Source organism: Ovis canadensis, chromosome 24 (genome assembly GCF_042477335.2).
Source record: "Ovis canadensis isolate MfBH-ARS-UI-01 breed Bighorn chromosome 24, ARS-UI_OviCan_v2, whole genome shotgun sequence".
In the NCBI taxonomy this organism is placed as follows: domain Eukaryota; kingdom Metazoa; phylum Chordata; class Mammalia; order Artiodactyla; family Bovidae; genus Ovis; species Ovis canadensis.
Window position 1 is genome coordinate 29,676,400 of NC_091268.1, and position 27,020 is coordinate 29,703,419.

Below are 27,020 nucleotides of genomic sequence, written 5' to 3' on the forward strand. Positions count from 1 at the left end.
CACTCAGTCGTGTCCGACTCTCTGCGACCCCATGGACTATACAGTCCATGGAATTCTCCAGGCCAAAATACTGGAGTGGGTAGCCTTTCCCTTCTCCAGGGGAATCTTCCCAGCCCAGGGATCAAACCTAGGTCTTCCTAGAATCGCATTGCAGGCGATTCTTTGCCAGCTGAGCTACAAGGGAAAGCCCAAGAATACTGGAGTGGGTAGTCTAGCCCTTCTGTGGATCTTCCCAACCCAGGAATTGAAGCAGGGTCTCCTGCACTGCAGGCAGTTTCTTTACCAGCTGAGCTACCAGAGATCCAGGCTCCACCGGAGCGTGAGCTATTATCACTGCTGCCGCCCTGGTTATTGTAGTCAGCGCACCTGCCGTTCCTCGGGTGAACGCAGCCCCGGTCCAGCATTCCGCTCCCAGAGGGGTCATTTACGGCCAGTCTTTCTCCAGCACGGCCCTGGAAGGATGGGATGAGGGGCCCCTCGCCTACCCCTGGTCCATTCTCTCCCCTAGAGGTTCTACGTGGCCTCCTCCCGGCAGCTGAAGCGCCTCGAGTCAGTCAGCCGCTCGCCGGTTTATTCCCACTTCAACGAGACCTTGCTGGGCGTCAGCGTCATCCGCGCCTTCGAGGAGCAGGAGCGCTTCATCCGCCAGAGCGACCTGAAGGTGGACGAGAACCAGAAGGCCTACTACCCCAGCATCGTGGCCAACAGGTGGGCGCGGGGCCGTGGGGGAGGCTCCCGGAGCGGGGGTGTGGGGCCCAGCGCCGGCCTCACGGGGGGGAGGCTTGGCCTCGGCGAGAGGAGAGGACGGAAAGACCATTAGAAACGGGGCGGTCAGCGCGCGTGTGGCCGCAGGGCCCGCTGAAGCGCAGGCGCAGAGAGTTATGAGTCTGGAGATCTCGCAGGGCCATGCTTCAGCCGTGGCCCTGGTGATACAGGACCATCGGTGACGGCGGCCTCGGCTCCTGAGTGTTCTCCTCACATGCTTCTCTTCACCCTCGCCCGCGGGTGATGAGTGTGGGAAGCAGTTTTATTAGTAATACTATTAGGTTAGACCGTGTGAAATTGCCCTTTGGGGGATCAAGCATGGTTGAATAGCATCGGGCTTAAAAGAAGAAGGAGTAGAAGTTGGCTAATTATTGATTGAATCTAGACTGGCCCGTCCTCACTTGCTTACATCCTAAGATGTTTTTTGAGATGTGAGAGAGAGGACTCCGGGGAGGGGTCAGAGCACCCTGGCAGTGACCCACTGCACACCGGGTAATCCCTTAGTGTGAGACAGGTGGAAAGATCGGGCATTGCTGGAAAGGCCTTGCAGTTCCCTTGCAGAGTTTGTTTAGGGAGTTTGTTGAAATCTGGGTTTCTGTGGGAATAACTCACACCCGGAGGATCCGTCACATGGATCTTCAAGAATGTGGTGGGAAAAAAACCAGATAATACTGCCTCTCTAGAATGCTTTACATTTTCAAACATAAAAACAGTGTTCCTATGTGATAGCATACAAAAGTTAGCTTTAAACGCGTAGATCTGTCTATATTTTAAAGGAAAGATAATACATTTTAATGTTTCTAAAATAGCAGTGATCTAGGTCTGGGCACCCTTTGGCTGTGTTGAGAAGGGTCGTTTATCTCTCACTCTCCCCTCCCCCCATGCTGCCAAAAGATGTTTGTTTTAAATCAGGGGTGCCTCTCAGAGTTGATGATTTTTCTTAGCATTTCGGAAGTTTCTGAGACATCTTTTTTTTTAAATGCACACATGGGTGTGTATTTTTAAGGTTTCAGTGAGAAAAGGTTGGCTCTTAAGAAAGCAAGTTTCAGTTTCCCGGGAAGATCACTTACGGAGAACTCTAGTTTAGTCCCTGGGGTTGCCAGACCAATGAAGAATTCCTGAAATTGTGTCCCTTCTTCCCCATGTCCCATGAACTAGACAAACAAGGCCTCTCTCAGAAGCTATTGGGGAATTATTTCAGTAAGCAGAGTGGCCACCCAGCTCCCCCACCCCTCTCAACCGGAAACCAAGCCTCTGAGAAGCTGACCTGGGCGCGTGCGTGTGTGTCCCTGTCCCTCTGCCTGTGTCTCCACGCAGGTGGCTGGCCGTGCGGCTGGAGTGTGTGGGCAACTGCATCGTCCTGTTCGCCTCCCTGTTTGCCGTGATCTCCCGGCACAGCCTCAGTGCGGGCTTGGTGGGCCTCTCGGTGTCTTACTCCCTGCAGGTAAGCCGGGGGCACTCTCAGGTGGACTTTTCTCTTACTGGGGAGCCGGTTGTCAGGCACTTGGGCCTTTACTTTGAATCTCTGTGGGCGTGGGGGAAGGGGACGAGGCCAGGTGGAGTTTGAGGTGCAGGTCTAGAGCCCAGTGACTGACTGAAGCAGGGGAGAAAGGAGACGGGCAGCCAGGACTCCCCCATCAGCCAAGGAGCGTCCCTGACGGCCTGAGAGGATGCCTTCAGCTACCAGAAGAATGCACTCAATACTATAAATTTCCCTCGAGGCACTGCTTTAGCTGCATCTCCCAAATTCCGATGCAGCGTGTTTTCCTAACTGTCATCTAGTTGGGAATACATTCTCATTTCCTTTCTGATTGCTTGTGTAGCCCCGCGGGTTATTTTGAAATGTGACGCTGGCATAAGAGACGCACAGTAGCAGGTCTGGCCGCGGTATCTGAGGTAGCTATCTTCTGGGCCTTCATTATCTGAATCATTTCATAATTCTTTCTGTCTTTATGAGAAGAAAACAACTCACGCTCACTCTAGACGCTCCTTCGGATGACTCTTCCCCTCACAGGTCACCGCATACTTGAACTGGCTCGTTCGGATGTCGTCCGAGATGGAGACCAACATTGTGGCCGTGGAGAGACTCAAGGAATATTCGGAAACTGAGAAGGAGGTAACATAAGTCCCCAGCCTGACCTCTTGACCATGGTCTTCGGTGTAACTTGACTCAGAAGAATCCTCTGAACCCCAGCATGTGCCTTCTGCAGGCAGCCTCCACCTGACCAAAGGGGAAAAAAAAAACCCCTCTGTTATTTGTTATGTGTTTTGAATGGGGATTTACATTACGCAAAATGAATCATACTAATTTTCTCTTTAGAATTAAAAGTTAAGTACAAGTGAGTCATTTAAAAATATCAGGTAATCAGTAACAAGAGAATCAGTATAAGGATATTGCATAAGTTATGCTATTATTGGTAACGAGTTTCCCGAAGTTTGGGAAACCCTGCAGTTATTTCACCCAAGTCCTCATTTTATGGATGGAGGAAAAGGGCACGTAGTGAGGGGCGATGGCTGGTCTGAGGTCACGTTCATGGTCAGCAGGACAACTGGGAGTAGGGCCCAAGGCTTTGGTGTCACATTGCCCCTAGTAACTGCCTTATTCTGTCTGCACACCATCTCTGAATAGCAGGAGTAGTGTTAATGACAATAGCAGTAATGCCTAGCAATAACTCCATCCCACCACCACCAGTAATAATAGGGACACACACATTGTGCCCTTGTGCGGTGTCAGGCCCTGTTCTAGACACTCTGCGTAGAATAATCCATTCATCCTTTACACAACCTTGCAACTGACCTTCTACTATCACCCCCATTTTGCAGGTGAGGAGACAGACACAGAGAGGATTAGTTACTTGCCTAAGATCACATGGGCTTTCTTCCCTGTAGCTCAGACAGTAAAGAATCTGCATGCAATGTAGGAGACCGGGGTTTGATTCCCGGTTGGGAAGATCCCTTGGATAAGGGAATGGCAGCCCACTCCAGTGTTCTTGCTTGGAGAATCCCGTGGACAGAGGAGCCTGGTGGGCTACAGTCCACGGAGTCTCAAGGAGTTGGACACAACTGCGTGACTATCACTGCATTCCAAGAAAATGCCCCCCGGGAATGAAACTAAAGGGACCCTGGTTAGACTCTGACTTAGGGATTTATTGAAGTGATCTGTGCCAAGTCCTTGAATTCTGTGAACCAGGGCCCACCTCATCAGAGAGCATTCTTCAGAATGATGTGAGTGCCACCTGTGGAAATAAGAGCACATTACAACAGCAGGTTCCCACCCTACCTGATTTATCCTTCCTTGATTTTGGAGAAGGAAATGGCAACCCACTCCAGTATTCTTGCCTGGAGAATCCCATGAATGGAGGAGCTTGGTGGGCTACAGTCCACGGGTCGCAAAGAGTCAGACACGACTGAGCAACTTCACTTGAGGTATAATTCATATGCCATGCAGTTCACTCATTTAAAGTATAAAATTCAGCTTTTTACTTTTAAAAATACTGTACTTATTTTCACTACTTCTAATTATTTATTTTTATAGTTTTAGAATAAGAGCAAATTTGAAAAATATAAGAAAAAGATCACCCAGAGTCTTAACCACTATTAAAATATATCTGTTTACTTATCTCTTTGTATATATTACATACGATATATATTTAGGTAGAAAGTTCCACTGATTTCTCTCCAGTCCCCTCCGTGTTCTTAGAGCAGTATCTCTTTATTTATATGAGGGGTGTAAAAAAATTAACGTAAGAAGTTTATGGGGGAGAAAGGATGGAAGTCCTCTTTCATTGTCTTCTCCATTCCTCTCTTCCCTGAAGAGAGTACGGAGTGTAGCCCAGAGCATATCCAGGTGTAGACCTCAGGAAATGTGACCTGAACGGAGTAGCTTTTCAGAAATAGGGGCTGTGTGACTCCAGGCAAGTTGCTTTCACTCTCTGTGTCTCAGTTCCCTCGTGTGTGAACTGGGGATGGGAAGGGACTCCACTCTTGGGATTGTAGTGACGATTAAAGGAGGTCATGGGATAGAGTGACCGTCAAGTGTTGGCTGCTGCTTTTACGGTCGCCCTCCAGGCCATGGACTTCCCTGGTGGCTCAGACGGTAAAGCATCTGCCTACAATGCGGGAGAGCCGGGTTCGATCCCTGGGTTGGGAAGATCCTCTGGAGAAGGAAGTGGCAACCCTCTCGAGTACTCCTACCTGGAAAATCCCATTGATGGAGGAGCGTGGTAGGCTACAGTCCATGGGGTCCCAAAGAGTCAGACACGACTGAACAACTTCACTTTCACTTTCAAACTTTCCAGGCCTTCGAAGCCATCAGAGTATCTCTCCTTTAGCTTTGTGTCTGTCTAGAGGAGTCCGCCATTCATTGATTCAGTCCACAGATGTTTATTGAGCACCTCCTGCGTGCTCTGGGCTCTAGGATGTAGCAGTGAACAAGTGAAAGAACCTGTTCTCGCAGAGGGGCTGTTCCAGTGAGCTGTGGGTGACGGAGTAAAGAGACACTTGCTTACAATGCCAGGAGGTAGTGAGCGCCCTCAAAGACAGTGGACGCAGAGAGTGTGGGAGAAGAGGGGCCCAGGGCTCGGAGGGCCGTTGCATTAACCGGGATCCACAGCAGCCAAGCAGGCCAAGGGGGTAGTTTGGCACAGAATGTTCCAGGCAGAAGCCGCAAGTGCAAAGGCCCAGAAGCAGCACACGTGGGTGTGTTTGGGGAACAGTCCAGAAGTCAGTGCGAGAGCAGTGAGGCAGTGAGTGGGAAGGAGGGGGCTGTGAGGTCAAAGGGGTCATGGAAGCCGCTTACGTGGAGCCCTGGGACACATGAGACAGACTTCAGACCCCTCACGCCCACCCACTGCCCACTGTCATCGCAGGCTCCCTGGCAAATCCAGGATATGGCACCGCCCAGCGACTGGCCCCAGGTGGGCCGAGTGGAGTTCCGGGACTATGGCCTGCGGTACCGAGAGGACCTGGACTTGGTTCTGAAGAACATCAACGTCACCATCGATGGCGGGGAGAAGGTGGGTGCCCCTCGACCCCTGCCCGTCCGTGGGTGGGCACAGGCTGCCACCAGGTTTCCCCTGCCCCTGAACCACAGAGTCGAGGGGGAGAGCCTTTGGCAGTAAAATCTGCTCACAGCGTCCCAACTGCAGACTGGTAGTCCAGGAGCCAGAGGAGATACGTTTTGGAAATTGCCAACACTGAAAAATCTGGAATGTTTTATGTTTAAAAAAAAAATTTCCATTTCCTGCTTTTCTTGAAAGCTCAGAACTTCTGGCAGCACCGGGCCCATCCTCCCCACCTGGCTCTTTCTAGATAAGATGTGAGCCTCCCAGTTCACTGACCAGTCCCTTCCTCCCCTTTCCATGTGCCCCCTTAGCCACGAGGCCTCTAGAATAGAAAGATGCCCTCCTCACTACTAGGGATGGCTCAAGGGTATTGCTGCTCCTAGAGGACGTCTTTGCCCTGAGACCCTCAGACCCTCCTGAGGAGTCAGACCGAGGGTCTTGTGCCCATTTGCCAGAGGCCAGTGTTTCTTTCTTCTCTGAACATGCAGGAGTTGTTAAACACCCAGTCAGGAGGCCCAGAATATTCCGTTCCCATGAGAGAGTTTCTCTAACTTGTAACAAGAGGAGGAACAGAGTGGGTGGTGTTCTCATGGAGGCTTTCTGGCTTATGTTGCATAATGAGGCTGCCCTGTGAGTTGCTGTCCGAGGGTGGAGGAGCCTGCCTCTCTGAAGCCCAGATGAGAAGGGGAGAGTTCTGCCTGGAACGTCAGTCATTAGCCATTAAGTGGGGAGCCCAGTTCCCTCAAGAGGATAAGTGGAGGCCAGGTCATACCCATGATCTCTGCTCACTCAGCTGGGATACAGGGGCATCTTCCTGAACCTTTGAGATATTCCAGCACCTCAGGGTGGGGAAACTCACCATCATAGAACTGAAAAACCATTTGATTGTTACTTAATACTGTCTTGAGTTGCAAATAACTTACTAAAGGAACTGATTATAATTTTTAATTTCTAAAAAGAGCTGGCAGAGACAAGGAAGTCCTTCTTGACCTTTACCCAAAACAGCCCCTAAAGGAATGCCTCTGGAAGCTGCTGAGGGGAGTAGATAGAGTGGAAGAAGGGAGGGTCGACCAGATGACTGAACTGCTCTGTGGCTGGTTAAACTTAAGGATGTGAGGAGCAAGAGGTCAGCCCAGATACCAGTGTTCCCATTTCACCCAGGCCCTTCCTGCCCCACAGGTTGGCATCGTGGGGCGGACAGGAGCCGGGAAGTCGTCCCTAACCCTGGGCTTGTTTCGGATCAAAGAGTCAGCCGAGGGAGAGATAATCATTGATGACGTCAACATCGCCAAGATAGGCCTGCACGACCTCCGCTTCAAGATCACCATCATCCCCCAGGTGGGTGGGGTCGCACTGAAAGTGACGCGTGTGCATTTTCAGAACAGATGGACATTTGTCCCTGCTCTGTGGTTTTCATGACTTTTTACTGAAATTGTGCCATGTTTCTTCATGGAATCTCCCCTTCACACATAAATAACAGGGAGAATTAGGTAGGTTTCATTCATCCCTTCACTCCTGCCACCCAGTAGGCGGTGTCCTAAGCATCTCACAGCATCCAGTTAAGACAGTGGCTTCTCTGCTGGACAGGATCTCTCACCTTGCCAAGAGCTAGGTGAGAATGATGAATTTTCTAGACTCATTCCTGTAGGTGGCAATTGCATAATATGTTGCCTCTTAGTGTTGTCTTGCCTTAAATTTTTTCTCAGATTTTAATTTGGAGGCAGGAGATGGAGGGGAATCCATTTACCTTGCAATTAGGAATCGCCCTAATCTGCATGCTGGTTCTTGCTTCCAGAAAGTTCCCAACACGTTTGTGTACTGAATGCTCTGGGAAATATGACAAGAAAGAAATCTGTTTTATTTCCCTTAACTCAAGAGTTTTCCAGATTTTTTCCCCCCATCTTCGACATCTTCAGAAATGGTGATTTGGAGGAACTCCAAAACCCCATTTTGAACAATTCTAGCAAGAACGTTCTACATCCCACCTATTTGCCCCACCCATGTCCGACTGTGCCTCGAGCCTCACACGCTGTCTGCCGTCTTCCCTCCAAACAGGACCCTGTTTTGTTTTCGGGTTCCCTCCGCATGAACCTGGACCCATTCAGCCAGTACTCGGATGAAGAGGTCTGGACGTCCCTGGAGCTTGCCCACCTGAAGGGCTTCGTGTCAGCTCTTCCTGACAAACTGAACCACGAGTGCGCAGAAGGCGGGGAGAACCTCAGGTAGGCGGAGTGATGCCCAGCCGGGCCTCCACGTCACCTCTGTCGGGGCCTTGGTAGGTTTTGTCTGTTTGCATCAGATTCAGACCTGGGCTTGAGTTCCAACTCTGCCACATGAGCCATTTGTCCCCTAATCTCTTGGGCGTCAAGTTTCAGTATCTAAAACGGGTTTCATGCTGGGCTGATATTTACCGTGAGGTGTAACCAGGATGATCCCAGCAGCTCCTTTCTCACACCAGGTCCCTTCAGTGGAGAGTGAAGTTGTCACATTTTGGAAAGGCTTCTCTCCCAGTCAGTAAATAGCCCTGCTCTGGGCCCTCCCTTCCCCGACCCAAGGCCCCAGCTACCTGGCCCTTCTCCCAGGCTCCACCCGGGATCCAGCAACTAGAGCGGTGATGCCTGGCACAGCAGGGATCTGCTGCATCCATCACCATGACGACCAAGCACCAACCCTCAGGTGTGCTCAGCAAGAGCCGGGGCCACTCACGCAAGGGGGCGGCCAGCCAGGCGGCTCTGCTGGTCTTGGCTCACCCACGTGGGTGGGAGCCGCTGGCTGCAGGCGGATATTCTAGCTGGCCTCCTCTGGGGCCGTTAGGCTTGGCCCTGGGTGTCCCTCCTTCCCCGGCAGACCAGCCCAGGCATGTTGTCACGGTGATGGCGGAGGTGCAGGCGTGAGCACAGCCTGGTGTGCACCCTGTTCCAAGCCTCTAGGTTTGCCAGCATCCCAGTGGCCAAAGCCAGGCACAGGGCCGAGTCCAGAGTCCACTGAGAGAGGCCCTGCAGAAGGCAGTTTGCCTTCTGGGGCAAACTTTGCTTGGGGCCAGTTTGCTAATTGTTCTATTCGCTATACTGAACTGATCAGATATCCTGGCTATCACCTCCGAGCTCTGTGTTGAGAGAGAATCTGAGGCTGCTTCTAGCTCAACAGGAAGACCGTGCTGATCGATTAGTGATGGCCAGTGTGGGCACGGATGTGGCGGGTGGACGTGCCCTCCTGGTCTGAGCAGCAGACAGTGTCTCCTCTTCCTCCTCTCAGCTATGGCTTGGACTCAGCGTCAGGGGTGGTTTTGACACTCATTTCCTGGTCTTTCTCTCCTGGTCAAGCGTTGGGCAGCGCCAGCTTGTGTGCCTGGCCCGGGCCCTGCTGAGGAAGACAAAGATCCTCGTGTTGGACGAGGCCACGGCGGCCGTGGACCTGGAAACGGACGACCTCATTCAGTCCACCATCCGGACGCAATTTGATGACTGTACCGTCCTCACCATCGCTCACCGGCTCAACACCATCATGGACTACACGAGGTGACGCCCTTGGCCCAGAAGGCCTCCAGGCCTCACGGTCCACCCCACCCACCCCGTTTACCCACTCATTCATTCATTCATGCAACACTGACCTCATACCTAGTGACAGCCCTGGTGTCTCTTTGTCCTGGTTAGTACCAGACATTCTTGCCATCACTCAGTCAAAAGTTAACACATGTGTGGATTGTCAGCCACATAACTGGCCCTGTTCCAGACACTGGGTACTGAGCCGGGAGCTGTCACACAAGGAGCCTGCCTAAGGGACCTTATGGATTAGTTGGGGGCTGGGTGCAGAAATAGACAATAAACACAGCAACAAATAAAAGCGAATTCTGCTGGGAGGGAAATACACAAGGCGATAAGAGAGTACTGAAGGTGATGTCACAGGACATTGACTAGAACTGGGGTTGAGGACAGGCAGCCAGGTGGATGGCTACTGCAGCAGGCCTGGCAGAGGGTGTTAGGGGTCTGACCCAAAGCAGGGACTTGCCCAGGTAGACTCCTGGAGCACGGGGTACCAGCTCCTCCCCGACACCTCATGTCTGCGTCGCTCCCTTGCAGGGTGATCGTCCTGGACAAAGGAGAGATCCGGGAATGGGGCTCCCCCTCCGACCTCCTGCAGCGGAGAGGTCTCTTTTACAGCATGGCCAAAGATGCTGGCTTGGTGTGAGCTTGGAGCGGGTGCAGCTGGTCAGAACTGCAGGGCCAACCTGCGAGCAGTCAGGGACGAGTCAGCATCCTTCGGAACCCAAGCCTCTCAGACTGAAACCAAAAAAAATGCAAACCCCCAAAACCAAAACATGCACAGAGCAGCCGCCCTCTGGCCCTTTTGCCTGGAACTGGCCGTGAGGAAACAGGAGAGACGCTGGGATGCAGCCGCCCCCAACAATGCACACGCTCTCGGCTCTGTTACCCCCTGCAGATGGACACACGCCCTCACGCCCCTGGGAGGGCACGTATATTCTCCCTGCTCTGTGGGGACATTCGGGCCACCAGACTTCCAGAGAAATCGGTTGCGTAAAATCTGCTAGTGACCAAATCCAGCCAACTGCCTCAGGTCTCTCCAGCTGAAGTCTGTGGATTCCGCGCCTTGGGGAAGCTCGCTGGTCCCCGGCACCTCTCCGTCCTTGCCTGGCTCTCCCTAGATGCCTGTCTCCCCGGGGCTGCAGTTGGAGGTCAGGGGCCTGATGAAGCCCATGCTCACCCTCAGGCAGTGTCCCAAGGACCACCGACAGCCCTCTCACCAGCCATCTGGTCTACGAGGTGCTCAGCTGCTGGGAACCAGCCTCCCAGCCCTGCCTCCAATGGGACTTGCTGGCTGGACTCTGGGTGACCAGGCCTGGAGGTCCAGGCTGGGAGAGCCCTCTCAGTGCCAGCTTCCCCGCTTGGCTGCTCACCTCCTTACCCACCCCAGTCTTTGCCTTCCTCCCTCCGTCTTTTTACTCACGGCTAGAATGGGTTTACGCCTCCAGGTGCCTGAGAATGAAAACCTGCTCATAGTTAATGAAGCATTCTAAGCCAGGAGTGCTGGTCCCTCCGGGTGGGAGTAGCTGGTACTGAAAAGAGCCCCCGTGAGTCCCCTCCTCGTTTGTAGATTTCAGTTTCTCACTGGGGGCCACTGGTTCACTGTCAGGGCCGGCACGGTGGATGACTTGACTTACGGTTACTGAGTCTCTTCTGAGACAAAAAAAGGACCTTTTCACAAGTGTCAGTGATTTTCTTTTTTTTTAAAGTACTGCTCCAGGGAGATGAACAGTCTCAAGACTTTAATTTCTTGGGAGGAAGCGTTAGGCCGAAGAGCGGCACCCCAGGGAATGGCCAGGTAGGTCCAGCATCTGGAGGTTGGGGGCTGTCTTCTCAGTCCTGTAGGTCCCGCAATTGGAGACCAAAGTGAGACCCAAAAAGCAGAAAGAGGTTGCTATTCATGCTCGCTATGTGAATTACATTGGTGACTTCAAACCAGAAAAGCATCTTTCTCCTTTTAGGTGAAAATATATATTTATTTTTTGTAAGTTAAACCATTCTTTCACATTAGATAAACCAAGTGTTTCTTGGGGATCTTTTTGTAATGACTTAACACTGGAAACGTGAACATTTGCAAATAATTTGCAGTAAAAAAAAAAAAATTTACTTCTTTCTAAACGACTGCTCCATATTCTTTCTATCGAGGATTTCCGCTCTTTCTCCAAGAGTCAGGATGGGGCACTTCTCGTCTGCTGCTGTCCTTTCTTCTTGGCAAGCGTATTGTTTCTAGCGGGAGCTCTTGGAATTGGGGACCTAGAGGTTAAGAATCTGGTGGGGACTCAGCGTGGCATGGTGGACGGACTTGAGTCCTGCCCTCATCCTCTGCAGGCTCTGTGACCCTGGGCGAGTCACTTAGTCTTCGTGCCTCAGTTGCCTCATCTGTAAAATGGGGCTGATCATACCTGCCTCCTGGGCTTGCTATGAAGATGAGCACTGATGTGGGTGTTACGTGCATGGCCCAGGTTGGGTTCTAAGACACAGGCAAGGCAAGCATCACGTGTGGCAAGAATTTCCCTTGGGAGCTTCCCTGGTGGTCCTGCAGTTAAGAATCTGCCTTCCACTGGAATGCATTCCCCCCACCCCCGCACGACGGTGTCCCTCTCCCTCCAGGCTGCCTTGCCAGAGGAGCTGGGGGGTGGGGGGTAAAGATGCTCGAGGAAAAGCAGCTGCGAGGTTATCACCCTTAGAATGAGAGGCACGTGGGAGAGCTTGGTCAGTTTTAGATGTGCGTGTATTTGTCTCAGGGCCTGATGCTGAGTGTTAAGATCCCGGGTCAGATCCCACGTGGCCATGGGACCTGCATGTGCCTGTGGGGACGCTGTGGTTGAGGTTCACCCGCTTCATGAAGAGGGGTGGGTGCAGCCTGAGGAAGGGGAGCACCCCAGTGCCGTGGAAGAAGGGGGACCAAGCTTGGTTGTGCACCTGCTGCGTGTCAGGTCTGGACTCAGTGCTTTGCACAGGTGTCCTCTGGGAGGGGAACTGGGCCAGAGAGGAGCCCCAGGCTCACCCGCCTGCTCACCTCGCCGCTGTTCTTCCAGCCTCGGGGTCCTCCCTCTCCCCCCAGCTGCTGGCGTCCCCTGCTCTCCTCCCTGTTTGACAGCGGCAGCTCCGTGCGATCAGGGCTGTCTGCTCCTTGCTGAACGCCCACCTCTAGAGCAGGGCACAGGGCGCGTGCTCAGTGGCCACGTTCTCTGAACCGGGCCTGAGCCCAGAGTGGAGTCACTGGGGCCCTAGAACTTGCCCTTCTGGAGTCACGGCCTCACTGGTAGATCTGGGACCCTCGTATCCACCTGACCAAGTGGCTGTGAGGGTGAACACTGATGGGGGTAAAGCACCCAGCATATGCCTCGCCCTTAGGATGCCTTCATACGTGGTGATGCCGCTCGTGCATTCATGCGTCTGTCTGTCCGTCCATCCCCCTGTCCATCTCTCCCTCCCCATCTCGCCCTCCATCCATCCGTCCATACAGTAGGTAAATGTTGGCCCCTCCTATGTGCTGTGTACCGTGCTGGGGCCAGGGAGAGCCCAGCCAACACAGATGCACCAATCTCCCATCTCGGCCCAAGAAGAAAAAGATCCTTTTCCCTCGGGGGTGGGGAGGTGGTGGTTCTGAAGTGGAATTCAGCTGTTATCCGTGAGCTGATGTTAGAGAAATGTGCAAGGAGTGGTGTGGCACAGCACTTCAGTCGGGGGCTCAAGAGCCAGCCTGCCTGGATTCAAATCTCTACTTAACGCTCTTGTTTTGCTCACCTGTAAAAGGGGCCTCATAATACTACCTTCCTCAGCAAAGCATCCTAGGAAGGCGCAGGGTAGTTGTGAGGATTAACTGGGCAACAGGCATTTAGAGCCTGGCTCTGCTGGCAGTGACCAGTGGGACTCGGGTGAGGTTAAAGGACCTACTGAGAGGCGCTGACCAAGGAAGGCCTGTATGTGGCTTTCCTGGCTCTTCACTGTCTCCGCCTGCCAGCCAGGCGCTGCTGGCAGGACCCACAGCAGGGGTATTAATGGCCCGGGTGGCCAATGGGCTGGTGTCCAAGGCGCCGTGGGGTGCGCCCGACAGCAGCCTTGTCAGTAGGCTCTCGGGGTGCTGGCTCCGTGGCCCACGCTCTGCTTCCTGGCAAAACACTTCCCTCCATGAAGGAGGCTCTTGTGGCCCTGGAACGACCCCAAGGGAGGGTGCCAACCACACAGCTGCTGCCCATGGGGGCTCTCCCGGGTGGCAGGTGGCTCAGCTCCAGGCAGAGACACAAGCAGTGCTGTGTCTGGTCCTTTGCCGCATGTCGCCGCATCTTGCAGTTGGACACCCGCCTGAGATGACGTGGACTTTGGCATCAGGCCCAGGGTAGATGCCCGCTCTGCCACTTCCCAGCTGGGTGGCCCTTACCAGGTCACATCCACTCCCCGAGCCTCAGTTTCTTCATCTGCAGAATGGGGCAAAATCACTAGTAATGACGACATTTGGCTGGCATGACGGGCAGGCAAGAGATGACAACACCCAACCCATTTTGAAGTTGTCAAAATGAACTTCTGGTCACATCCTGAAAAGCGGGAGGTAGCAGCTGGGTTTAGATTACTCTGGGCTGAAAATCCCAGGTCAGGATGGACACCTCGAGCTGGGTGGGACACGGCAGGCTGTGTCCTGACAAGTAGGTGGGTGTCGACAGGCTCCTCTGACTCACGACCACGGTGCCCAGGTATTGGTGCATTGTTGATGGCGGGGATCAGTGACTCAGTGGGCAGTCACTGTTTCATCACAACTAGAGGAGAGGGTGCTAGTGGCTTCAAGTGGGTGGAGGCCAGGGATATCACTGACCATCCTGCACAGGGGCACAGGACGTCCCTGACCTTGGCTTTCCAACAGCATCTCCCCCCCTGGCACCTGGTAGGCAGAAGTGTGACCAGAAATTCCCTGGGTGTTCCAACTGCTGCTGGGGCAAAACTCGGTCTTTGATAAACAAATGGATGAAACTCCAAGTCCTGAGCAAATTCTCCCGTTGAGGCCCAGAAGACCTGGCTCCTCACATCTCGGTTTTGGAACTGAACTGCATGCTGGGTTTGTGCCTGGAGAGGGCCATCCCTTGTGTGCGTTGTGGTTTGTGCATCTGTTCAGACAAGATACTCCCAGGAGCTCAAGGATGAGGCTGGAGCAGTGGTTCTCAGTCCCGGCTACACATTGGAATCACGGGCTGGACACCACACCAGTGATTATGGGGGCGGGAGGGAGGCAGGCGTGGTTGAGGGGTCCATGTGGAGATGGAAGCGGGCAGCATCCCAACTGTGGCAGATGCAGGAAGTTGTATGGGTGATGCAATTGCATAGAAAGTGAACACACACACAGTGAGTACAAGTAAAACTGGGGATCTGAACAGGATCTGTGGGCTGTTCCAGTGTCAATTTCCTGGTTGTGATATTGAGCTATTGTTTTTTAAGACGTTTCTGTTGGCTTCATAGGTGAATTCTATCAAACATACCATACCTATCCTTCTCAAGCTCTTCCAAAGAACCGAAGAGGAGGGAACACTCAAAGACATACTAGGAAGCCACCATCACCCTGATACCAAAACCAGACAGACACCACCAAAAAAGAAAATTATGAGCCAACATCTTTGATGGATATAGATGCAAAAATTCTCAACAAAATATAAATAAACTGAATCCAACAACACATAAGAAGATCATACACCACAGCCAAGTGGGGTTTATCCTAAATTCACAAGGATGGTTCAACACACATAACCAATGTGATACACCACGTAAACAAAAGATTAAAACCACATAATCACCTCAATAGATGCAGAAAAAGCATCTGACAAAATGCCATTCATGAGAAAAAGTCTTAGCAAAGTGGGTACTGAGGGAACATATCTCAAGATAATAAAAGTCATTTATGACAAGTCCACAGCTCAGAATACTTTGAAAGCCTCTCTGCTAAAGTCCAGAATAAGACAAGGATGCCCACTCTTACTTCTGTTCAAGGTAGTACCGGGAGTCCTATTCACAGCAATTAGACAAGACGATGAATCCAAACTGGGAGGGAAGAGGCAAAATTGTCATTATATGCAGATGATATGCTACTATATATAGAAAACCCTAAAGACTCCGCACAAAACCTACTAGAACTGATAAATTCAGCAGGATAGCAGGATACAAGCTTAACATAGAAATCTGTTGCATTTGTTTACACCAACAATGAAATGTCAGAAAGGGAAAGTAAAAAAAAAACTTTCAAAATTGCAACCCCCAAATAAAATACTTAGGAATAAACCTAAGGAGGTAAAAGACATATTGCTGAGAACTCTAAGATATTAATAAAAGGAATTTGTGGTGCTAGAGAAGACTGTTGAGAGTCCCTTGGACTGCAAGGAGATCAAACCAGTCAATCCTAATTGGAAATCAATTCTGAATATTCATTGGAAGGACTGATGCTGAAGCTCCAATACTTTGGCCACCTGATTTTAAGAGCCAACTCTTTAGAAAAGACCCTGATGTTGGGAAAGATTGAAGACAAAAGGAGAAGGAGGCAGCAGAGGACGAGATGGTTGGAAAGCATTACTGACTCAATGGACATGAATTGGAGCAAACTCTGGGACATAGTGAAGGACGGAGAAGCCTGGCGTGCTGCCTGGGGTTGCAAAGAGTCTGACATGACTGAGTGAGTGAATGATAACAACCACAAAGATGGTTCAAAGAAATGGATACTCCATGCTCTTGAACTGGAAGATTAATATGGTTATAGTCATATTTTATGACTTTTATGATGTATATACAGCACAGGAAACTATGCTTAATCTCATAATCATAATGGAAAAGAATATTAAAAAATATATGTGTCATCACTTTGCTATACAGTAGTAATTATCACAACATTGTCAATCAGCTATACTTAAAAAAGAAAGATGTTACTATTAGTGGGGAAGGGGTATACAGGAGCTCTCTGGACTATTTTTTTTTTTAAACTGCTTGTCAATCTGCAATCATCTCAAAATAGAAGGGGTACTCTGTAAAAGGTACACACACCATTGCTCCAGCCCCAGGGATTCTGATTTCATTGGTCTGTGGTGGAGCCTGGGCACAGACATTTGGGGGTCCCTGGTTGAGTTCAGGGGGCAGCCAGAGCAGAGAGCTGCTGTTGACTTTGGATCTGGGATAGAAGGGGTTGGATGGGCCCTGATCAGGCCAACTTTGGGGTGGCTGCATCCTCCTGGCTCTGGGATGATATGGCCCTTTCTCCTCCCAGAGGGGTCTAGACTCAATTCCATGGGGCCATTGATGACCCCAGGTCAGCATGTCTCCAGGGCTTGGCAGAATCTCCAGGTTGGTGGGGCCAGAGGAGGAGCGAGGGGCCACACTCAGACCAGGCCTGACTCCTGTGCCAGCCTGTAAAACAGGCCCTTCTGGGCCAGCAGCTGGGCCGGGCTGCCACTCTCTGCCACCTGCCCCTCGTCCATGACCAGAACCCTGCAGGGGAGAAAGACAGGCAGCTCCTTAGATTCCAGCCCACAGACTCGGTTGCTCTGAAGGCCGAGCATGTCTGCTCTGAAAGAGTCTGGCCTTCCATGCAGCTTCTTGACCCTGATGACCCAGTTGGAAGCATCTGCTGGACATGTGTCCTCAGGCTCATCCTTCCCTTGTGGGCATCAGTCTTGCCATCTGTACAATGGGCACTTGATAATGTATTCCAGAGCCCTTCCAGCTCTAAACCCTGATGCCTTCCTCTGCTTGCAGGAGTGCCAGCTACATCGAGTGAGATGGAGGGGAGGGAGTCTTACCTGGCACAGTCCAGCACGGAGCGCAGGCGGTGGGCAATGAGCAGTACTGTGCACTGCGCAAACCAGCTCCCCAGGGCGGCCTGCATCTGGCGCTCTGTCCCTGGGTCCACAGCAGCCGTGGCCTCGTCCAGAATGAGGATCTGGGTTTTCCGGAGAAGGGCACGTGCTAGACACAGGAGCTGCTTCTGGCCCACGCTGGGAATGAGTGGGACAGTCAGGCCAGATGTCTGCACCTCGGGCCTGACCTGCAGGACGTGCCCACAAATGTGCCCCCACTCCCACGGGAGCCACAGGAGAGAGGGATGCGTGTCCCTACTTGCAGGTCCCCTGTCTACAGAGCTGATAGGAATCCTCACCCTGCCTTTTTCGAGCAGAGTGACATTAGGCAAGTCATACAAAGCCTCTGTGCCTGTCTCCCCATCTGTGGAATGGCTATTTCTATCTCTATGCTATGGTCTTCACTGTGTGCCAGACACATCCCTTGTGCTGGTGGATACTGACTCATCTCATGGAGACCACAAAGGTGGGGGTTATATTACAGAATCCTTCCTCACTAGGTTGTAAGGACAAGCTAAGTCATATAAAAGCCGTGATCATCACAGAGTAAGTCCTTCTTTTACCCCTATTACAGATGAGGAAGTTGAGGGTCAAGGACACGCAGTCACTGAGCTCCCAGAGCCTGGAAGCTCAAGGGTCTTTGAGGGGCTATTTCCTGCCATGTTCAGCTGCTGCTCTGAGTAAACCCTTTAGGGAACCTGGACTGACTGGCCTGGTGGGTGTCAGATGCCTGGACCTTGCTCCAGACTCACCACTTATGAGCCAGACAAGTTGGTAAATCTGAAGCCCCAGATTCCAACTCTGTAAAATGGGATTAGTGAGACTGTAGCTTTGAGGATTAAAATGAATATTTCTTACACACCAGGCACCATGTCAACAACTTTACATGTATTGTTCAATCCTTTCATGGGTAGGCAGGTTCTAATTATTATTCCCATTTTGCAGATGAGGAAACTGAAACACAGGGGATTAAATAACTTGCCCAAGGTCCTCCACTATGTCTATGCTCTTGGCCACCAAGCTCTGCTGCCCCTCTACTGCCATGACCACCCATGGGGCCTTACCCGCCATGGGCCCTTACCCATGGGTAAGGGTTGAAGAACCCAGAATGTCTTGAGTTTTAAAAAGGGATACACCTGCACATCTATGTTCACAGCAGCACTATTGACAGTAGCCAAAATGTTCAAACAACCCAAGCACCCGTCAATGGATAAACGGATAAGAAAAATGTGATCTATCCATGCAACAGAATATTATTCAACCTTTAAAAAAGGAGGAAATCTGGCACTTGTTACATCATGGGTGAACCTGGAGGACAGTTAAGTTATGTGTGATAAGCTAGTCACAGGAAGATAAGTTCTATAATATTCTACTTGCTAGGTAGTTAAAATAGGGAAACAGGGCCCCAAATGGTGGTCCAAAATGACAATGGGAGAACATATTCACACTTCTTTCCCTGATTGGACCTGCCGAGTTCATGCCTCATTTACATTTGCACAACATCCTCCTCTCAACCCCTGCCCTGATTGGTCTCGGCTTATGCTTCATTAGCATAAGAAATTGGAGCCCAGAGGGAAGACACGACCCCTTCCCTGATTGGTTTTGGGCTCATGACTCATTTGCATGGGGCACAACCAATCAAGCCCCAGGAACCACCAAAGAGGAAGTAACAAGAGATATAAAAAGGAAAACTGAGACAAGACCCTTCCTACGGGGGTTGGTCTGCTTTCTCCTCTCAAGAGAGTACTGCTTGCTTAATAAATCCTGCCTGCTTGAGCCGTCCTGGTCTGTCATTTCAATCCTTTGCTATAACAAGACAAGAACCGAGGGAGAAGAATTGACCCAATATCCTTAAATGAAGTACCAAGAATTGTCAAACCCAGTGAAACAAAGTTAAAGGGGGCTGGAGGGAGGGACAAATAGAGAATTGCCGTTTAATGGCTATAGAGTTTCCATTTCACAAAATGAAAAAATTTCTGGAGGCACAATCACGTAAATGTACTTAACTCTACAGAACTGAACACTAAAACATGGTTAAGATGGTAAATTTTATGCTATGTGTATTTTACTACAATTTCTTAAAGCTTTTAAAGGCATACATCATATATTACTTAACAACCCCAGTGAGAAAAATAAAGACATAAATTGCCTTGTGTCAGTAGAGGTTGGCTTTTGACACCAAAGAAATTTAGGAACAACTTTAGGAAAAAGAAGCTTGATACTCGGAGATTGTGTTGGAGTTAGAATTGCTTATGAGGGATGGGATTTGTACTGAGGTTACGAACAGAACAGGGTTGATAATCCTATATGATAATCCTATGGAGACGACTTCCAGGGCATATTACCCTGGGGTGGTGGGGGGGGGACACTGGCCGCACCTGCCTCTCCCCCAGCACCTCACAGAGCTTCTGGCTGGCTGGGGCGACCCTACCCTGGGGTGGGGGGGGGGACACTGGCCACACCTGCCTCTCCCCCAGCACCTCACAGAGCTTCTGGCTGGCTGGGGTGACCCTACCCTGGGGTGGGGGGGGACACTGGCCGCACCTGCCTCTCCCCCAGCACCTCCCAGAGCTTCTGGCTGGCGGGGGCGACCCTACCTTGGGGTGGGGGGGGACACTGGCCGCACCTGCCTCTCCCCCAGCACCTCCCAGAGCTTCTGGCTGGCTGGGGCGGCCCTACCTTGGGGTGGGGGGGGACACTGGCCGCACCTGCCTCTCCCCCAGCACCTCCCAGAGCTTCTGGCTGGCTGGGGCGACCCTACCTTGGGGTGGGGGGGGGACACTGGCCGCACCTGCCTCTCCCCCAGCACCTCCCAGAGCTTCTGGCTGGCTGGGGCGACCCTACCTCAGGTTGTTGCCTTGGTCAGTACACTCGTAGTGCAGCTGGCCAGGCAGGCTGGCCACCGTGGCTCTGAGCTGCACCGTCTCCAAGACCTCCCAGATGGCTTCATCCGTGTGCTCATGTAGCATGTCGAGGTTCATTCGCAGGGAGCCAGGGAACAAGGTGGGGTCCTGGCCAGGAGGGACAGCGAGTCAGAGCTGGGCCCAGTCACCCCTCCCACCTCTGCCCACCCCTCCCACCTCTGCCCACCCCTCCCATCTGTGCCCACCCCTCCCGCCTCTGCCTACACCTCCCGCCTCTGCCCACCCCTCCCCAGGCCTCACCTGGGGGATGATGGTGACCCTGGACCGCAACGTGTGCAGCCCCACTTGGGCGATGGGGACCCCGTCGATCCAGATCCCGCCCTCAGCCGCCTCCACGAGCCGCAGCAGGCCCCCAGCCAGGGAGGACTTTCCGGCCCCTGTCCTGCCAACAATGCCCACCTGCCAGGGGATGGGATGGCATGGTCTGTTCCAAACAGGCCTGGCCAGAAGGGAGGCCACAGAGGGTTCCTGGACATGTCTTTGCTAGATGTTTACCCTGCACCCAAGATCCATCCATCTATCCATCATCCTTTGTGCATCCATCCTTCCATCTGCCCACCTGTCCATATTTCCATTCATCAATCCGTGCAACCGTCCGTCTGCATTCTTCTCCATCTTTTCCTCATCCTGATGTCTCTCTCCCATCTTTCCATTCATTCCCCCACCCTTCCTCCTGCTCCTCCATCCTTCCCTATCCCTTCATCCACACCACTCCATCACTCTTACCTTCCCTTCATCCCATGTCATCTATGTCCCATCCTTCTCTCAGTGCCCCTTCCTGCTACCCCTCCCTCCCTCACCCTTCCTTCCAACTACACTCTGATCCTTTCATCTATCCATCCTTCCTTCCATGCACCATCCTTCATGCATACTCCTTCCTTCTGTCTCTTTCACTCCACCCTATCCATCCATCCATCCATCCATCCATCCATCCATCCTTCCATCCTTCCATCCATGCCTCTTCCTTCCTTCCATCCAGCCCCCAACCCCAGCCATCCATCCTTCATCCTTCCATCTACCTGCCCATCTTTTAATCCATCCCCCATCCTTCCTTGACATTTTGTGGGGGATCAACACGGTTTAATAAATGAATGAAGCATCTGTGTCACCCACTGTATGACAGGCACTCTTTAAGGCACCAGGAATACAGAAACCAAGGAGTCCCTGCTCCAAAGGGCTCACCATATGGTCTTGGAAATAGCGCCCTTGAGTAAACTTAATTTTAACACAGTATGATGAACAAGCCCTCGCTATAGTCAAGCTCTGGCCCTGCAGCAATGGAGGCAAGCACGGAGCTGCTGTTCATGTTGCCTGGGATGAAGGTTGATCAGAGAAGGCTTCATGGAGGAGGAGATACTTGAGCGGAATCTTGAAGGATAAGCAGGAGTTCAGGGAGGGCGAAGATTCCAGCTGAATGATACCAAGTACACGGCTGTAACCTCTCCGAGGGCACCACTGTCTGTGCATCTGGCCTAGAGGCCGCTGCTCCACAAATGGTGCCTAATCCCTTGTCGGACAGTGAGTGAAGTGGGTAGCTGGGTAGGGCCTTGCATGCCAAGCTCAGGAGTTTGGGTTTTACTGGAAGAACGTGAGGAGGGAGGGAGGTCTGGAGCAGGGAAATGACACGCTCAAATCAAGATCACAGGAAAACAGGCTGGAGGTTGTGAAACAGGAGGTTGGGGGGCCTGGAGCAGTGGGGGGAGGGCAGAGAGGAAGTACCGTTGTGTGGGGAGGGTAGAGACGGATTCAGGGATTCAATGAAGCAGGCTGACTGCTGCTGCTGCTGCTGAGTCGCTTCAGTCGTGTCCGACTCTGTGCGACCCCGTAGACGGCAGCCCACCAGGCTCCCCCGTCCCTGGGATTCTCCAGGCAAGAACACTGGAGTGGGTTGCCATTTCCTTCTCCTGACTAGGCATCTGTAAATAAAATGATGCTAGGCTTGATGTTGGAGTGAAAATGCAAATAATCATGACTAAAAAAGAATTGGTGAACACTTTTATAGCACTTGCTATGTGCCAGGTAGGCACTGCTCCATTCAGTTTCTATGTATTAACCCAGTTCAATTTCTCAACAGCTCTAGGAGGTTGCCATTATTATCTCCATTATTACAGAGGAGAAAACTGAGACCAGTGACTTGCCCAAGGTCAGCCATAGCAAAGCCAGAAACGGAGCCCATGCGGACTGGATAATATGTGGACATTCAGCACAGCACCCAGCACATAGTAGGAGCTCAACTAATGACAGAGGAAAAAGAAAGAAGTTGGGGAGATGCTTCATTATCTGAGACATCAAGAAGGTGAGTGGTTTCACCGAGAAGGAAGTTGGTCTGGGGAAGATGGTAAGTTCCATCAAGGGAGTGGGGGGTCTGGAGACTGGGGACCTGAGGTGGGGGAGTGAAGGAAGGAGCTGGTGCTAAGCACCGGGACTCTGGGGTGATGTCCAGCCTGGCCACCATGAGGAGGAAGTTGTAGGTGAGCCGCTCACCTTCTCTCCTGCGTTGATCCTGAAGGACACGCCCCGCACGGCCAGTGGGAGCTCGGGTCGGTATCTCAGCCCAAAATCCCGGAACTCAATCTGCCCCCTACGAGGCCAGGGTGGGTGGGCTGCACAGGTAAGCGGCTTCCAGGGAGCCTGAGGCAGGAGGGGACACTGGGTCAGGGGAGCATTTCTCCAGGCTTCTCATGAAATGGCCTACCTCTCTGATCCTCAGTTACCTCTTCTGTAAAATCGGCATGCATGCTAAGTCACTTTAGTCACATCTGAATCTTTGGGACCCCACAGACTATAGCCCGCCAGGCTCCTCTGTCTATGGGATTCTCCAGGCAAGAACACTGGAGTGGGTTGCCATGCCCTCCTTCAGGGGAGCTTCCCAACCCAGGGGTCAAATCCATGTCAATCATGTCTCCTGCACTGCCAGGTGGATTCTTTACCTAGTAGTGGCACCTGGGAAGCCCCATAAAATGGGCATATTTATTGCTATTCTATAGAGTTCTTAGGGGGCATAGACTATAGCAAGGCTAAAAACAAATATTGAATATTGTGAAAATTATAATGGTGTTTGCTACTCTTTAAATTATTATTACTAGCCAGTATGAATTGTCAAGTAATATTCTTTCACTAATAGAGGTAGATATTCTCCTTTTTTCTTAATGAAAAGTGCAACTCTGTGCAGTCTGAAGACTCATGCTGCCATACGCTATTCCTGTGACCTTGAACAGGTCACTCCACTCTCTTGAGCCTTGACTTTCCCATCCATGAAATGGGGCTAATGAGAGCGGTGGACATGTGTTGAGCATTTATGGTGTGTTGGACTCGGTATGAAGTCTTTATTGTGGGATGACCTCCTAGTACACCCAGAACTGTTAGGCTGGTGCTGTGTTTCTCTTCTGCTCCTACAATGCTTCAATTATGTTTCAGCAAAACCAATCCCATGGACTGTAGCCTGCCAGGCTCCTCTGTCTATGGAATACTCCAGGCAAGAATACTGAAGTGGGCTGCCATTTCCTTCTCCAGGGGATCTTCCCAATCCAGGGATCAAACTCAAGTTTCCCACACACTGCAGGCAGATTCTTTACCATCTGAACCACCAGAGAAGCCTCCAACTATCATGTTACCATCACGCTATTGCTATGCTTCTGTAATGTTGCCATCATGTTACTATCATGCTGTTACTCATGGCCCCCTGTCATTCAGAGTGCCTTGCTGTGCCTCAGCTAGGAAGCAGAGGAACCAGGATTTGACCTCGTTCCAGACCCTACCCTCTTAACTATGACTGCCCCCTGGGCTGTGACTCCGGTCTACAGCGGCGGGGGCCCTGAAGCCAGCGGCAGATGTCAACCTGGGTCTGCCGTCCTGTGCTGTGAAGCTCAGATGGGACCTGCTGCCCCCCCCCACCTCCCACCCATCACCTCCTTGGGCGTCTGGGCATAGTCTTTCAGTCGCTCCACCGACACAATGCTGCTCTCCAGGTCTGTCCAGCTGCGAACGGCCCACTGCAGCGTCTGGGTCACCTGGTGCGAAAAGACCCCTCAGGACAGCTTCAGCAAGACCACCCCGTAGGTGAGGCAGGGGCTGGGAGGTGGGATCCGGGGCAGACAAGGGGGCAGAGTTTGACAGTAGCCACAAGGACCCCTCTTTCCCTTTAGTGAAACTGGAGTATGTGGACCAGAAACGAGCCCTCAGACATCAGCTTGTCCAATCCTTCTTGAAGCAGGTAGGGAGACAGGACCAGAGAGGGCACACAGCCCTCCCTAGGACACCAGCAGGGCCCAGACCCACTGACTTCCATTCAGAGAGGACTCCCTCCATGGATTTCCCGTCACACTGGGAACCTCACTGAGCTCCTCACCAGGGCCCACTCGCCCTGTCTGCACCAGCCCTGCCCCCAGCCCTCCCAGCCTCTCCCTCTAAGCTTGCCCTCACTCTCCAGCCACACCGCCTTTTATGCTGTTCTCTAACAGCAGTTGCACCTCTCCTCCCATGCCAGGGCCTTTCCTCCTGCTGATGCCATACCAGGACCACTTTCCACTTCCCTTCCCCATCATCCCACTGAAGAGTCACAGATCTCAGGCCCCCTCCTCAGCGTTGCCTCTGGACCACGCGCTAGAAAAGGACCCTTCCGTCAGGCAGGGTCCCTCCTCTTACTTGGTGCATCCTTAAGCTAAGTTGCCTCAACTATAGAATGAGGACAATAACAGTACCTGCGGGACTGAATGAGCCAGTGTTTATAAAGCTCTTAGAACAATGTCTCATTCACAGTGAATGCCACTTGCGTGTGCAAGTGTGTGTTTATATATATATATATGTTTTTTTTTTCTTCCCTTAGAAGTGAAAAAAGTTAAAGTGTTAGTTGCTCAGCGGTGTCTAACTCTTTGTGATTCACAGACTGGAACCCGCCAGGCTCCTCTGTCCATGGGATTCTACAGGAAAGAATACTGGACTGGGTTGCCATTCCCTTCTCCAGGGGATCTTCCTGACCCGGGGGTCAAACCCAGGTCTCCTGCATTACAGGTGGATTCTTTACTGTCTGAGCCACCAGGGAAGCCATCCTTTACAGATGTCATAACCTGACACTAGATATTGTTATTAAGAGTTAACAAAACATTAACAACATGCTGGAAATGGACTCTATATACGTTATCTCAATGAATCTTTACAACAGTTGGAAGGAAGGGGTTACTGCCCATTTTTCAGAGGAGCACACTGAGGCTCTGGGAGGGAAGAAGAGTCTTGCCCGAGGTCCAGCCTAGGCTCTTGCAGAGCCGTGTTTTCCTCAATGGCTGGTAGGCTGGACTCGGGTCCTTGAAGGTCCCCCTGGCAGGGGTCTGCGTCCACTCTGCCCACAGCCCAGAGCCCAGGTTGGGGGTGTCTGGAGTACCTGGAGGGCGGCAGAGACAGAGAAGCCCACGAGGCCGGGACTGAGGTGGGCCTTGCTCAGCACTGCGCACATGGCAGCCGCGAACACCAGCCCGTTCCCCACCAGCTCCAGGTTGGCAGCGAGCCACCTGTGAAGGGACAGGTAAGAGTGGGGTCAGTGGGGGCCTCTCGAGGGACACCTGCTTCCCTGGGCACAAGAGCTGTGCCAGCTCGAGTGCCCGCAGGGTCCTGGCTACAATCTCCTTCACACCCAGGCCCCGCCCCAGCTCGGAGAGTGGGGGAAGCCCAGGCTGCCTCATCTCGCCTGCGCCCAGCTCAGGACCCAGCACACAGTAGGTGCTCAAGTAAACTCTGCTTCTGTCCCTGGGCTGTGGCAAGCCACATCCCCTGTGTTCCCCCTGCCTGAACCCCACCTCCATCTTCACCTGACCAACATCCTACCCTCACACAAGTCAGCTCAGATATCACCTCCTCGGAGAGCCCTTCAGACCGCTCCTTCTTTCTATCACTCTTGAAAACTAAACTAATCTGCCCTTGACTGTCGGCCTCCACCAGCAGATCGTGAGCTCCATGAGGGCAGCAACTCCGTCTCGCTCACGGCTCTGTCCCCGCCAAGAGCCCAGCACGGGATCCGGCATGCAGTGGGTGCTCAACAGACATGCATCGAGTGGCTGGAGAAAGACACGCCCCTTTTACTGCATCCCTGCGCTACCATTCATTCGTTTATTCATTTGTTCAGCAGCTGTGTATTAGGCGCTTACTGTGTGCCACATATGCAGGAGATGCTGGGGACAAGATAAAAAGCCCTGTCTTCAGGGAGCTCTGGGTTTCACTGCACATAACACCTAGTCCTCCTAACAACACCATGGTGGGGAGACTCTTGTCCCCAATGGACAGATGAGGACACAGGGGCTCAGAGGGTCCCAGTCCACACACATAATAAACACAGCAATGTGAAGCCACATCTGCCTGATTGAGGGTCTGCCACTTCCTAGATGGCTGACCTTGAGGGAGTCCCTTCACTTCTTTCCTCCCTAGCTTACCCATCTGTGGAATGAAATAATATCTGGCTTATTACAGTTGAGAGGGTTAAATGAGATACACCCGCCATATATGGTGCAGAAATCATTGACCTCTGGACAAAGTAGGTGCTTCCTAGATGTTTGTAAGGTTCCCCCTCCCTAGGCTAGGACCCCAGGAAGGGGCCAGGGCAGGTCCCCCAGAAGGCAGATGGAGTTGAGACACTACCCACAGCTACAGAGCTTCACAGCCCCAGCTGGCTGGGGACCTGGGCAGAAAAGAGAGGAACTGACATTTACTGAATTCACATCTGCTACGTGCTTGCCCTTCTCCACACTCTGGCATCACACTGTCTAGATTCAAATTCTGATTCCACCATATATTTGTTGTGTGGCTCTGGGAAAGTTCCTAAATCTCTCTGTGCCTAAGAGTCATCCTCTGTAAAAGAGTCTCTGTCTGGTGGTGTTGCTAAAAGGATTAAATCAATTAACCCACAGAAGATGC

At 52.1% G+C, this 27,020-nt stretch overlaps 2 protein-coding genes across 10 annotated transcripts in view; one reads left to right on the forward strand and one right to left on the reverse strand.

Annotated features, from left to right (window-relative positions):
- ABCC1 (ATP binding cassette subfamily C member 1 (ABCC1 blood group)) overlaps nt 1–11,488 on the forward strand; it is a 155,605-nt gene extending 144,117 nt beyond the window's left edge. For all 3 annotated transcript variants that reach the window (XM_069569837.1, XM_069569838.1, XM_069569839.1), the window contains 8 exons: nt 509–708; nt 2,083–2,209; nt 2,780–2,881; nt 5,634–5,780; nt 7,008–7,166; nt 7,884–8,050; nt 9,152–9,346; nt 9,908–11,488. In XM_069569837.1, coding sequence (XP_069425938.1) covers nt 509–708; nt 2,083–2,209; nt 2,780–2,881; nt 5,634–5,780; nt 7,008–7,166; nt 7,884–8,050; nt 9,152–9,346; nt 9,908–10,016 — 1,206 coding nt within the window. In that variant the 3' untranslated portion in view covers nt 10,017–11,488. The remainder of the gene's footprint in view (nt 1–508; nt 709–2,082; nt 2,210–2,779; nt 2,882–5,633; nt 5,781–7,007; nt 7,167–7,883; nt 8,051–9,151; nt 9,347–9,907) is intronic.
- A 3,552-nt stretch (nt 11,489–15,040) lies between these two features.
- Nucleotides 15,041–27,020, reverse strand: part of ABCC6 (ATP binding cassette subfamily C member 6) — a 67,464-nt gene continuing 55,484 nt past the window's right edge. For 2 of the 7 annotated variants that reach the window (XR_011252616.1, XR_011252618.1), the window contains 8 exons: nt 25,498–25,624; nt 24,029–24,130; nt 22,605–22,751; nt 21,840–22,036; nt 20,361–20,519; nt 20,041–20,207; nt 17,140–17,334; nt 15,041–16,828 (listed from right to left, as the gene is read on the reverse strand). Coding sequence is in view for 4 of the 7 variants with exons in the window: in XM_069569840.1 (XP_069425941.1) it covers nt 16,620–16,828; nt 17,140–17,279; nt 20,041–20,207; nt 20,361–20,519; nt 22,605–22,751; nt 24,029–24,130; nt 25,498–25,624 (1,051 nt within the window). In the remaining 3 variants the exon portion in view is untranslated. The remainder of the gene's footprint in view (nt 16,829–17,139; nt 17,335–20,040; nt 20,208–20,360; nt 20,520–21,839; nt 22,037–22,604; nt 22,752–24,028; nt 24,131–25,497; nt 25,625–27,020) is intronic. The other 5 variants (XM_069569840.1, XM_069569842.1, XM_069569841.1 and 2 more) reach the window with 3 other exon arrangements.